Here is a 13,104-nt window from a genome sequence, read left to right on the forward strand (position 1 = left end):
GTCCATTTAGATTCGGATCATCGGATTCATTTAGAAACTAAAAACAATTACAATTAATTGTGGCTTCAACGGTGATATGTTCAAAAATTGAGCAAAGCACATAATATTGTGTTTAAAATACAATATCAAATTTATTATTTGCTGAATTGTTTTATAAAATCACATTTTAGCTCGTCATAGATGGGGACAAAATCAGCACTGGTGTCATATTGCTCTTGCTGCCTGTGTGATATGTGGTATATATAAATGTGACACAACAACTCATTCAGGAGCATTTTTGGCTCAGTACCTTGAATTTTAGGGCATAACTGCATTTATCCACCTTATTTTCCAAAGTGGAAGTTTTCTGGTAATATGTTAAACGTCCGGTTCATAGTCCGCCATAAGGAAATAATGAGAAGAATATCGAAGTGCGGTAAACGGTAAAACAGTTTGCACTACAAACCAGTGTGTTCATAATTAAGATAATACATTAAAATAATATGGTAAGACACACAAGTTCGCAATATCAAGCAGCAAAACGAGCTTTTTGTGCAGCTAAAAATAGATGGAAGTGGATGAGACCAGAAGCCAGACACAAACAATTTACAAATGGCTGCACCCTCTCTTATGGGAAGAATTAGGTGGATAGAGCTGTTGCCCTACATCATATTTGTCAACAGTCAACTGTATGAAATATAAAATGATGTACAGGTCTGGGGGCGGGGCCAGTGCATTAACTGCCTTAAAATATTTTAATCGCGTTATTTTTTCACAACTAATTACTTAAGTGAACGCCTTAAACTGACAGCCCTAATATATAATCTATAAGGGTCTGTACATCTAATTTACATAATTTTCTGCGGATTAAAATCATTTTTATCATTCACATCTTTCACATGTTTTGGAGTTGGGTGGTATTTTCCAAATATTCAATTAGAGCAACAGTCAGATGTTTGAGGGGTGAAGCTGGTTTCTCTCTTCTGTTTGAACTGCTTTTAACTGCTCTGAAAATCACACTCGGCTCTCTTTGTTTGTAAAAGATTCGAACCCAGGCTTCAAAACACGGTCCTGTGAGCCAAAGTCTTTTTTCCTTCTTCTCTGTCGGTATAAACCCGTTTGTGTTTATTTAAACGGAAAGCTTTTTCTTCGCAATCCACGGAACCACGTTGAAAAGCAATCGGCTCACACTACTTCATTTCTGTCCGAGGCACTACGCTTCCCTCACAGGATCGTGGCGCGCAGGTACAGAGGCAGGAAATCCTCTGAACCAATAATCCTGGGTAATTTTCATGGCTCGGCAGCAGCCGCCCATCTAAATTGTACAGATGTTTCCCACGCTTGCGGGCCGATTGATTTCCCTGCTGGCTGAGGTAATTGTCCGATCCAGTTCACTCGGACAACCCAAAAACTTCGATGCTGACTCGAGTCATGGTTTCTTCTTCCCGCCAACAAACCGCAGCCAGTGCGGCCATTAAAATTACTCTGCTGAATTTGAAAATCAGCCGTTGGTTTGCGCTCTAATTAGATCAATTAAGTAACACACATCGAAGACTCGAGAAAAGCACGTCCATTCTTTGTACTTATAAATTCAGAGTTTAAGTGTGTTTGACGATCTTGCAGAACATCAAAGAAATGCTCAGACTTCCCACCATTATGGCTCCATTCTCTCTCCGTCTCCTTCCCACATGCTGATAGTGTTTTACAGGTGGGCTTTCATTCCCTGCTGATTATTTATCCTGCTTTCCTCCACAGAAGTCCTGCCAGCTCTGAAATAACGTCCCGAGGTCTGTGTGTTGTCTCTGACCCGCCTGTCACAACAGCTGATTATTAGTCTGAAATACAGCCGACGGCCTTTGAAATCGGCTCAGCTACTTCATTGAGTTCTAGGCCCCAGTACGTTTAGTCATTTGCAGGATTTGTGTACTGGAAAACGCTCAAAAGCCAGACATGACCGATGGATTTTGAGGACTCTTTGTGATTTTCCAGGATGGCTGTGCCGAACTGCTTTTTTGTTTTGGCTTGTGGTGTACCGAAAAGCGCCGAAACGCAAGCCAAACTCGAAACTACTCGACTTTGGCAGGTGATGTCACACCTACGATTGTTTTAGCTGAAATCTTTGAGAAAACTTTATATGTTGAGCGGAAACAAAACTCCAGACATCTAAAACAGATCCTTCCTAGAGGAAATGAAACTTCCATTATGAATCAGACATTCCTAAAATTAGGAACGTAATCTAAATTAAATTATAATTAACAAACAGAGTCTATAGCTGATTTCCTGATGCTGATATATGCTTGTGAGTAATCAACATACTGTATAGTAAGAGTACACACCTTTAAAATAAGTGGCTCATTTGGTCATTGAACATTTTGATGGGAAATCTTCATAATGAGATCTTTGACTTTTGATTGCAATCTTCAGTTATCTTGGCAAATCTGGTCTGAGCATCATTAGACATTGTTGAGATCTCTTTTGAAACTAGAGAAGAGAAGTCTTTTTCTCAGGAGAAACATCCAGAAGACTTTACCAAAGGCCTCGATTTACTCTCCATTTTTATTTTGCTGATGCAACACAATGAATCATCTGGGCTTGTAGGAGCTTTAATGTGATTGTCAGATTGATTTTTTTGGAGCTAATGTGTGATTTATTGCAAATGTCATTGGGTCTAGTGTGTGTGTGGTCTAACCGTACCACGTTCCCACCGCTCTTACATCGCTTTAAACTCATCGGATCTGAGGGGGGTCACTTTACTGACTCGATCCTGATCCACGCGTGCACTGAAGTGTGTACGGAGCCTCCGAGGGGGAAAATCTGTTGGTATGTTATCCTGAAATGATCCCAAAATGAGCAAATAGTTCTCATAGCCTGTAAAAGTTGTGTGAGATGAGAGCCGCTGGAAAGTGGGAAAAGCGAGTAAATCCCAGCAGCGCTAAGTTCCATCCGTGCGGCTGATCTCAGCCTTCGTTAACTGCTGTAAGCTGCTTGTGTGACTTTCATCAAAGGCAAACAAATAAATGTCAGAGAAATTGAATTAATTCCCAGCATGTTGAGTGCCAAAGACCCCCCTCTGCCATGGAAAAACTGAATGTTGATGCTCTGGGTTTTGGTGTCTTGGAGAGAGAGGGACCTGTGCAATGGTCCTCTGGTTTTTCTACTAGCAAACCCTATTTCTAATGCATAAAAACTCAAGAAAAGCCAGACAAAAATGCATGACTTTTGGGGGCTTTCGTATGTTTGGAAATAAATATGCATGTACAAAATATATTTCTAATGCATATAACTCGAGAACAGCTCCAGACACTGCATGACATTTTGGGCTTCCATATGTTTAGAAATTTGGAAATAAATGTATTTCTAATGCATATAAAGACAAATGCATGGCTTTTGTGGACTTCTATATTTATATATATATATATATATATATATATATATATATATTTAATTTTTGCAATTCCATTTGGTGAAATTGTTTTGTGAAGTAGGTCTGAAACATTGTCTGTGTAAGTAATTTATATCACAACTTATATGCACTGAATTCTCAGTAGTATATATAGAGATATAGCATGCATTAGGATAAATTGACTTTTACAGTTAGTTTTCTCTTTCAGATCAACTACTGCCATGGCAGAGCAACAGTCTAAACAAAATCTTGCTGAGCAAGTTAGTTAAAGTGAAACTGTTGACATGTTTATAGGAGCTACCTGAAAAATAACACATCTTGTTTAAGGGTACAAACATTTGCAGGAAACTCTATCGCCCCCTTGAGGACTGAGGTTTGCTGCCACCACAGGAGCTCAAGAACACACATTAAGTGCGTTTAAGCCTACCGCCAAGTGTTCGCGTGCTCGCACAAAGTGCTTTTGGCCTTAATCAGCGATTTGTATTTCCACACATCTCTGAAAATCAATGGGTGAGTGGATGGACTGCAGTTCAAACAGCGTCCATTCATGACAGCCTGATTTCCAGAAGCTTTTTCCACACATTTTTGATTCTGCTTCCCCGTGGTATGGTTTTCCTGTCTGCACGGGAGCAACATCAGACGCAAGTGGGCGAAAGACAGCCAAACGCCCGGCTGGAGCTTTCATTGTTCACTCACACACACACACAATCAAATATCCCACACACTGCAGGAAATGGTCAGATGTTTAATTCATTCAGTACAGGGTTTTTCTCTCTCAGTGCAAAACAATAAGAGTTCTTCTATAATGTGTGCTGGTCGTGTACAGATGCTTCTGTGGTTTTGAAGGGAGGTGCTCGAGGCTGATGTGAAGATGATGATGATGATGAATTGGGGCTCGTCCAGGTCAGCAGCAAAGAAACCCAAAATAATCAGAAATAGAAAAGCTCGACTCCAAACCCCAGTGAGCAGCATCCTGACTGAAAACAATGTGACTGATGATTGAGTTTGACATGTAAAATAGCATAATATGAGAGTAAAAATATTGTGTACTTTTTGCATGAAATATATAATAGACATTTCTCTTATTTCTTGGAAGCCCAATAAATAAATAAATTAGTATGTAAGGTAATTGTGACTTTTTCGGAGAAAAAAGGTCAAAATTGCATGATTGCATAATCAGTTGCAATAATTTCGTTATATATTTATATTATAGTTTATATATTTGTTCATTTCCGACATTAAAAAGATAATTGCAGCTTTTTTACACAATAACAATATTTATTAATTACTTTCAATCTTGTTACCTTTTAACTATTATAATATTGTTTGTTCCACATCATAATTTTTAACTGAATAAATTAAATTGTTTTTGCAATGAACAGATTTACACTGATTCTAAGCTATTTGAATAAATGTATTTTGAAAATATGATTATTTAAACAAAATCAAATGCAAATAGTTAATAAACTAGGCCATGATTTGCTGAGTGCAGAAACCTGACAAGTATGCATTACAGTAAGTTTATTTGTTTATGTTAAAACTGTGTAACCCAAAATGATGGAAATTTTATATGCAATTCACATCTTAAATTTAAGCCTTTTTGAGTATTAGATGACGGTTTTTGATGACCTTGTCATTCTGTGAAGGATCGAATTTGTCTAAAATGATGAATTGTGAATGAATCTATGCTCCCTTCAGATGCTGTCTAGCTAGGCAGCTCACTAGGGTTTGGAACAGACTCACAGAAACATGGATGCCAAAGCTGTTGAACATACAATAAATCAGAATGTGGGCAAACACAAGCGTGACTATAGTCTTCTTCATTCGACTCAACCACAAAATACGTCTATTAACAAAATGACTTGTATATATTTCTATATTTATATATCTAAAGTGCATTATAGTACAAAAATATAGAAGGTCAGCAGCACCTTGATACCTTTACAAAATAAATACACCATTCAAACAAAATAAATTACAGGAATTCTGACACCATAATAGAGGCATAGTCCTAAAAAAATTAAAATAAAAAATGAATAAAAAGGAAAACGAAAAAGAAACAAAGCAAAGTATTCACAAGGATCCAAATGTGTGGCTCCGGGGAGCTGTAATAATGCTTTAGCAGTATCGATATTTGTCTTTGTCACTGTTCGGGCGCATTGAGAATATTTACAGACAATAAATATTTTCCTCTCACTTATACATGAACATTTAGGCATCCATTTCAAATGTCCTCATGGATCTGAAAGAGAAAAGACAAAACAGGATTGTTTTAAAACCAGCAGAAGGTTTTTAAGATAAACACTTGTTTAAATACTGCTGTATTATATTTAATATTTAGTTTTACTACATGTGTTTCAAGCAAATGTGTATATTTTAATGCAATACATTTTATTTTCTATATTATCTGAAGGTACTTTGCCAAAATAAAATAAAAATATATTAAAATAGAAAAAACAACATCAGTCAATTACAAAAGAATCACATAAAATCTACCCTCAAAAAGTGAGTTTTGAGACAGACTCTGTATTTAGTTAAATATAATGTGATACCTGTTTAAATTTTGTTAGAATTTTAATGATGAGAAGTTTAAATTTATTTACCGTTGTCAAAGACTGACAGTGTTTTAGTGCAGCGCCACCTGCTGGTCCACATACGGCCGCCACTCCAGGTGGAAACCGCTGGCGAACTCCTGCAGTGATCGAGCCCTCCTCTTCCTCTTCTCCCCCTCCCTCCTCTTCCCCGCGCGGCCTTTCTTCTTCCTCTTGCTGATGGCCTTCAGCGTGCTCTCCTTGTACGTTTGGGACTTGTTGGTTTCCTGCGGGAGGTTGGTTCCCTCCTCGTCCTCCAGACGGAAGCTGATCGGCAGGTTCTTGGTGCCTCCTGCGGGTTTGGGGTGGGCGGTTCCCGTTCCTATGGACACGCCCGCGCCCATCGGCACGGCGACCGTGAGGCTGCCGCCCCCTCCTCCGCTGCTGGCCATGCCACCTCTAGACTGTGGGATGTCCCGGATCTCGGCCGTGTGAACTTCATGCAGCAGCTCCTGCAGCCACATGCGCCTCTTGAAGTCCTGCAACGTCCGGCCCTTATCGTGCATCAGCTGAGCGTGAGTCACCGAACGCTTCCTGAAACAGACAAAAGTGATCAGATGTCAGAATTAGTATCGGTCGCATTTATATTTACGCAATTTTATTTGCACTAAAAACAACTTTCATTTTTGGCTGATTTTTCACCCTAAATTCTTCTCAATCCAATCAATTCCCAGTTAAATATCCTGTTTCACTCAGAAATTACAGATTACAGAAGCAAAATGGGTTGCAAACTGTAACATGTTGACTTACAGAATAACTTTTCCTACAAAATAAAAAACCTGCCCAGTGGTGATCAGTGCAATAAATAGTCACCAGCAAACAAAACTACCACACAAACAATAGGAAAAATAACAAAATAAATTCACTAAAAATATATTATATATAAGCACATTTTTCTGACTCAAACTGGCAAATTGGGTTTCATTATTCTCACTTTCATTTTAGGCATGGGATTTAGTGCCTAAAACAACAATAAAATCATAATAATTTGAGAGTGAAGGAGAAAAATATATTTATATGCAAGATATATTCTCCTGAATCAAGTCTTGATAGCTTATAAAATTTTGTTTTGCAAGTAAATGTCTCGTTTTAAGGTCTTTTAGCTTATTTTACTGGAAACTGATCAGGAACACAATAATAAAATGATTTTATGCAGTCAAGCTTGCAGTGAACTCAATGTACCGCACATGTTTTACAGTACATGTGTTTGCTGCGTTTGAACCTGTGACCTCAACGTTACTAACTTGGTATGAATGTGTGTAAATCACAGTTCCTCAGTTTCACAGATCAATGTGTCTCTTCCATAATTCATTCTGTTTGCTGCAATCTTTTTAGGTCTACATACATGCATTCAGACGCACACACAGTGCCTTTAACCTAAATCCAGTCTGTGATCAGTGAGCGTCTGTACTGTCGCCCCTGTTCAATGTGTTTTTAGTTAAATCCAGGGGGTTTGAGAAGGTCTGGCCCTCATCCAATACCTCGCTGGTGCTGTATTCAACCGCCCGGGCTGGGCCTCTGCTTCCAGCTCCTGCATCAAACCCAAACAAACCACCAGGAGTGCTGATGTGAAGCTCTGTTAGCCAGCACACGGGACCCTTACTGACGTGCCTCCACTTTTAAACATAGTACATCAAAACTGTCATGATCCGAACGCAGCAACAGCCAATAATCACAGGTTTAGCTGACGAAACAGGCAGCTTAAACACTCAGTGCAATAACTCTAATTAATGGTGCCATTGTGTCTCGACTTAAATCATTTGGAGGTCCGTCCTGTCAGCCGTACGGCTCTCTGCTACCGTGTGCGCTTTTGGATGCTCGGCTTCGTCCAAATGTCTTGAAACAATTACACATATCTCACAGGCACTGCTGTGCTCCCAGCCAAGGTAAAGCATAATTCAGTGCTGTTTGAAAATATCCAGCAGTCGCTCGGGTTCAAACGCACATGACGGTATGAACACAAGGGGGCGTCAGAGGGCATCAAACCCTGGTCAGATCAGGACACACTAACAAAGCAAATCAGCAAACAGCAGCTCAATGATCTCTTTTTTTCTTATTTGGTCTGTGTATGAAATTTGCATTTGGGTTGCAACAAATATTAATTATATGAATTAAAGTTTCATTTACAGAAAATAACTTCTGCTCCTGTGTAATATGGATATAGGTACTAAAAATAAAATTGCTTTTTTAATCCTATTCATTGTTTAATCCAAAAGCTAATGGACATTTTAACTGATTATCAATACAGTTGTTGGTTGCAGCCTTGATCTCTAGGAGCGTGAATAAGAATAAACAGAAGTGCATTTCCATGCATCTCGATCTCTATCGTCTGCATCTCCACACTGAAGCTCAGGTGAATGTTCGTCTATCTGAACAGGTAAATGACGCTCCGTTCTTCATCTTTTGGACCATCTGAACCCACCGCATACAAACGGCCCTTGTTTCCAGGCTGGTTAAACCGATCCGTGAGATCATTGCTTGCCAGGCCGTGGAACGATGAGTTTTCCTTTCTTTGGAAAGTGGCTTTATTCCTCTCTGGTGGCTCCTAAATAACACTGCTCCTCCTGGCAGCTTGTGTTCTCCTCTTTTCTGTCACCTCTTATTATTTTCTTAATGTACTGGGACAGATTTACAAGCGAGGAATGTCCTGAGAGAACAAACCTTTCCCATAAAAGCCCAAACGCCAGTTTCTGTGCGTCTGCAGACAATGAAGAAAAACTCAGCTTGGGACAGATGCTCACACCATATCTACCATCCATCTATCTATTATCCATCCATTCACCTATCTGTCTATCTGTCTGTCAATCCATCCATCCGTTACTCTCAGTAAAGGTGGACTTGTGAGCATGTTATGAGGTTTATGTAAGAATTACATAAGAATGTTTTTGTGCTTTTCTCATCCTGTAGAAACTAATTCAAACACTTTTCACGAATGTAAAAAGCTCTTTTGTTTTTGCTTGTACTCGTTTTAGTTGACTTTAAACTCTACACGAGGAGAACTACAGCGAGCGGGAGAGAAAACTCTTAGCGTGGCATCCTTCCAGCTGTTCCTTTTTAGCATACCTGAAGATAATTGCTGCTTTGTGCTGCTTTAATTAAAAAAACAGGCCGAGAGAGAGAGAGCGAGACCTGCTTTCACCCTTATCCGCGATGCATGCGGTCTGAAAGATCTCCGGCTCTGTGCGTTTCATCTTCGCATGCACAGCTGGCTCAGGTTCAAGTCAAACTCCAGTAGGAGGCATTGTCCTGGACGGCAGATGGACTTGTCAGCATTAGCTAGTTATAAAGGGTGAACGCCCTTTCTGATGTGCCGTGAGATCACTGCGATAAAAGCGCTAAAGTGAGCGCTGCTGAAAGAGGAACTTGTGTTGTTTGGCCACCGGCTGGATTTATGCGATACTTTGTCCTTCGAACAAAGCGCAGCTCATCCTAGGAGAGATTTAATCACAGCGACAGGCCAAAACATCATCAAGTCGCAACGAACTTGAGGCCTAACCCTGTTACGCTCATTGACATTCATGGACATTTATTTGCTTACTGATCAGAAATCTTGTGTTTTTAAACCTGGTGGCAAAAAGGTGTATTTTGATGAATTACAGTAGCAATCACACGCTTCATCTCGTTTTATACAGCAACAGTAATTTAATCTCAAATGCAAGCCTTTTGTATTTATATTCATTTAGCAGATGGTTTTGTCCAAAGTGACTTACAAATCAGGGGCATTGCAATTGTACTGCATTATTAATACATCATTTGCTTTCTTTTGGAATTTTTTATGTGCATATAGCAAATGTTTCGTAATGACGTAAACACACAATAACTTGCTATAATGTGCACAAAATGTCATAGTCATTGCATTAGTGTCTCAAATCACCCTAGAGAATCAAAAGTGTTTACTGCATTTATTTAAAGCAACTAATTTAGCTCTAAATAAAAAGGGTTTGTTTTTATATTTGCCTTTTCATTTATTCATTTGGCCGATGCTTTTACCCAGGTACAAATCAGTGACATTGCAAGTGCACTGCATTATTAAAACATCATTTGCTATATTTTAGAGTTTTGTTCATGTTCATATGTTTCTAAAGTAAATCAAAGAAAACCCAAACATGCATAAATGTCATTGCATTAAAGGATCAAATGCAAAGTGTGTGTGTCTGTCTCTGGCACAAGCTGCACAACAACCAGCAGACGACGGGCGAACGATGTCTCACAAACCCACACGCTCACATCATTAAAAGCCGATATGAAGTTAGGGAGGTCCTGGCAGGCGCAGGCGGATCACAGACAGCGGGGGGAGTGCGGCTTTCCAAAGCTCCGTGGAAGCATGTTTTGCATTCTGGGCCCTGCTGAGGGGTTCACAGGACATAAAAGCACGTTTGCTCGGCTCGGCATAATATACTCCAGCGGGAGAGGCCCGTTTGATTTGGGCTGCCGCCGAACTTTGCATCAGCAATCTCTCTCTCGCTCTACGCCTCTCTCTCATGCCTCGCTATCAGAGGACAGCGTCTACAGGCGGCTGTCACAAAAGCATCTCTGTGCGTGCAGCAGGTGGCCTGCCGAGTGTCTGGGTGGCTTCCCTAGAGCCCCATGTCCCGCTCGCCCTCAACCCCTGAGCAAACACGCAGGTGGGCGCAGACTATCAAAACACCTCCTGGCACGATCGACAAACCTGAGCATTTTCCAGCGTGTTACAGCCGAACGCCACACACACAACAACAATCACTAGATTTATACATTCGCTTCAGAAAATGCACACGTGTGATGCAATGCAATAGGTGGTTGAAAAGAGTTCATCCTGTGATAATCTGGTCTCTAGATGTACTTAGATCCCTCCTTTAATTGCATTTTTACTTGTTTTATCATCCCTCAGGTGAAAATCACAAGTTTGATCACACTTAGCACATGACATTATTCAGTTCACTTCAATATACAATAATGACAATAAACTGAACTAAACTGAACTGAACAATAATATTATTGTCTTCTGAAATTTCTTAATTGGTGAATTTCACAACATTGGCACTGTTGCTGAACTAAATTGAATAACAATACTATTGTGCTTTGGAACTGAATTTGTTTCGTAACTGATTGAGCTGAATTATGACACTTTGTAGAGTTTCTTTATAGCAGAATTGAATTTGTTTTCATAACTGATGAATTTTACAACATTGACACTGTTATTGAACTGAACTGAATCAACATTGAACTGAACTGGCACTACTGTCTTAGAAATTGAATTAGTTTCTTAAATGATTAATCTTGCTACATTAACTGTTATTTTCCTGTTTATTTATATGAAGCTGCTTTGGAACAGTCTGTGTTGCATAAAGCCCCATATAAATAAAAGTGACTTGACTTCTCTTCAAAAAGATACATGTCTATTGCACAAACAGTGCAGATAAACTCTAATACTCAGAGTTAGGGGTTTATTTAAATTCAAATCATCTCTAAAAGCAACAGTAACATTTATGCTTTAGCAAAACATTTTTGGTGTTTATGCCAAAAAATCAGCAGAGACACTTACATTCGGCTGCTGAGGGCATCGATGGGCCTGCCATGGTGTGGAACAGGAGAACACAGTAAGAACAGTGCAAAAAACCACTGCTGCAGAACCCGTCTAGAACACAACATCCTCATCCTTACTGGACCTGAGCAAACACACACACACACACACACACACATGAAGATCAGCTCATCCAGAAGTTATTATGCATGATGTGCATGTTCTGTTCACTTCTCTAAAGTGTCATTTAACTCATTCTTGTGATGTTGAAAGTGAATTTGTCCAAACATACAATGCAGTTTACTTTAAATGACTAAATGCACTGAAATACATTTTAAAACGTGGGTTTCTGCTACAGAAGAACCATTTCTGGTCCCCTAAAGAACCTTTTAGTGAATAGTTTTAAACCCTCTGGTGCTCCTCATGTGATGGTCAAAAATGATTGTTGGTCATAAAATGAATGTACTATAGTTTAGCTTTAATAACATTACATTTTTAAAAATGTAATCATTTGTATTTTTAAGTGGATTCTATGGTACTAAATTATATTTATGGAATTGTTATGATCCATTTATTACCTGTTAACCACTTTTTGAGCATAGACTGTTGTAACTAAACTGTTTCTTTACACTAAACAATTCTTTGGTGCACAGACTTAAGTTTGGACACTTGGCATTATTGCTGAAGTAAAGTAAAAAAAAAAGCAGAAAAAGTGAAAAAATAAAGTTACAGTAGTTTATTATGAAAATTGCACAAAAATACTTTTTTCAAATTTTATATGAAATATATATTTCCCAAAACAAGTTGTGTTCCAAATTTGAAGTTGATATCTCAAACAATGAGCTTTTAGTGAGATTTAGTTTGGGCGCATTACCAAACATTTCCACTATGAAAATGAATTTCCCATTCATTTCCAATGTGGTCATTTTTGACTGTGAGGTTTGTTTCAGGACTGTTTAACCTTTCTGAATCATGTATTTGATTTTGTGTGTATATGTTCACATAGCAAGGGCCAAAACCCCCCAAGATTCTAAAAAATTGTAAAAAAAAACAAAAACAAAACAAAACAAAAAACAAAACATAACATAACATCTTTTGGTCAAAGAAATGACCAAGAGTCTTATACCAGAGGGTATAAGAACCATTTTGAATTCATTTTAATGACTATTTTCTCTATAAAGAACCTTGCAAATGCTCCAGGGTTCTTTACAGAACCATCAATGCCAATAAAGAAGCTTTATTTTTAAGAGTGTACATGAGGAGTATTTTCTCCCACCCCATGCTGAAGAAGAGAGGGCAGCTTTAACTTAAACCAGTTCAACATGTTGGAGAGAAAAGCCGAATTCCAGCAAGTCCTCTGAGCCACAACAAAAGCCCATGATGAGCAACAGGAGAGAAGCGTACTCACAATGATGCCTGTGTCTCCGTCTCTTCTGTCCTGTAAGACAGAGCGCGAGTCTCCTCAAAGTTTCCAGGCTGCGATCAAACACAAACAAACAAATCAATGAGTGTTGCGGTCGGTCCAGGTAAACGCGTCCTTCAGCATTACGTCCTTCACTTTCTCTGAGATGATCTTGTCTGAAGTAACCAGACCAGAGCAAGCGCAACGAGAGCAACGGGAATCCAAT

The 13,104-nt window shown here is 39.1% G+C and overlaps 1 protein-coding gene across 10 annotated transcripts in view; it reads right to left on the minus strand.

The window, feature by feature from the left end:
• Nucleotides 1–4,115: 4,115 nt before the first annotated feature.
• Nucleotides 4,116–13,104, minus strand: part of pthlha (parathyroid hormone-like hormone a) — a 47,704-nt gene continuing 38,715 nt past the window's right edge. For all 10 annotated transcript variants that reach the window (XM_051108266.1, XM_051108261.1, XM_051108268.1 and 7 more), the window contains 4 exons: nucleotides 12,885–12,952; nucleotides 11,498–11,621; nucleotides 5,986–6,507; nucleotides 4,116–5,624 (listed from right to left, as the gene is read on the minus strand). In XM_051108266.1, the coding sequence (XP_050964223.1) occupies nucleotides 6,009–6,507; nucleotides 11,498–11,610 (612 nt within the window). In that variant the 5' untranslated portion in view covers nucleotides 11,611–11,621; nucleotides 12,885–12,952 and the 3' untranslated portion in view covers nucleotides 4,116–5,624; nucleotides 5,986–6,008. The remainder of the gene's footprint in view (nucleotides 5,625–5,985; nucleotides 6,508–11,497; nucleotides 11,622–12,884; nucleotides 12,953–13,104) is intronic.

Source organism: Labeo rohita, chromosome 4 (genome assembly GCF_022985175.1).
Source record: "Labeo rohita strain BAU-BD-2019 chromosome 4, IGBB_LRoh.1.0, whole genome shotgun sequence".
Taxonomy (NCBI): domain Eukaryota; kingdom Metazoa; phylum Chordata; class Actinopteri; order Cypriniformes; family Cyprinidae; genus Labeo; species Labeo rohita.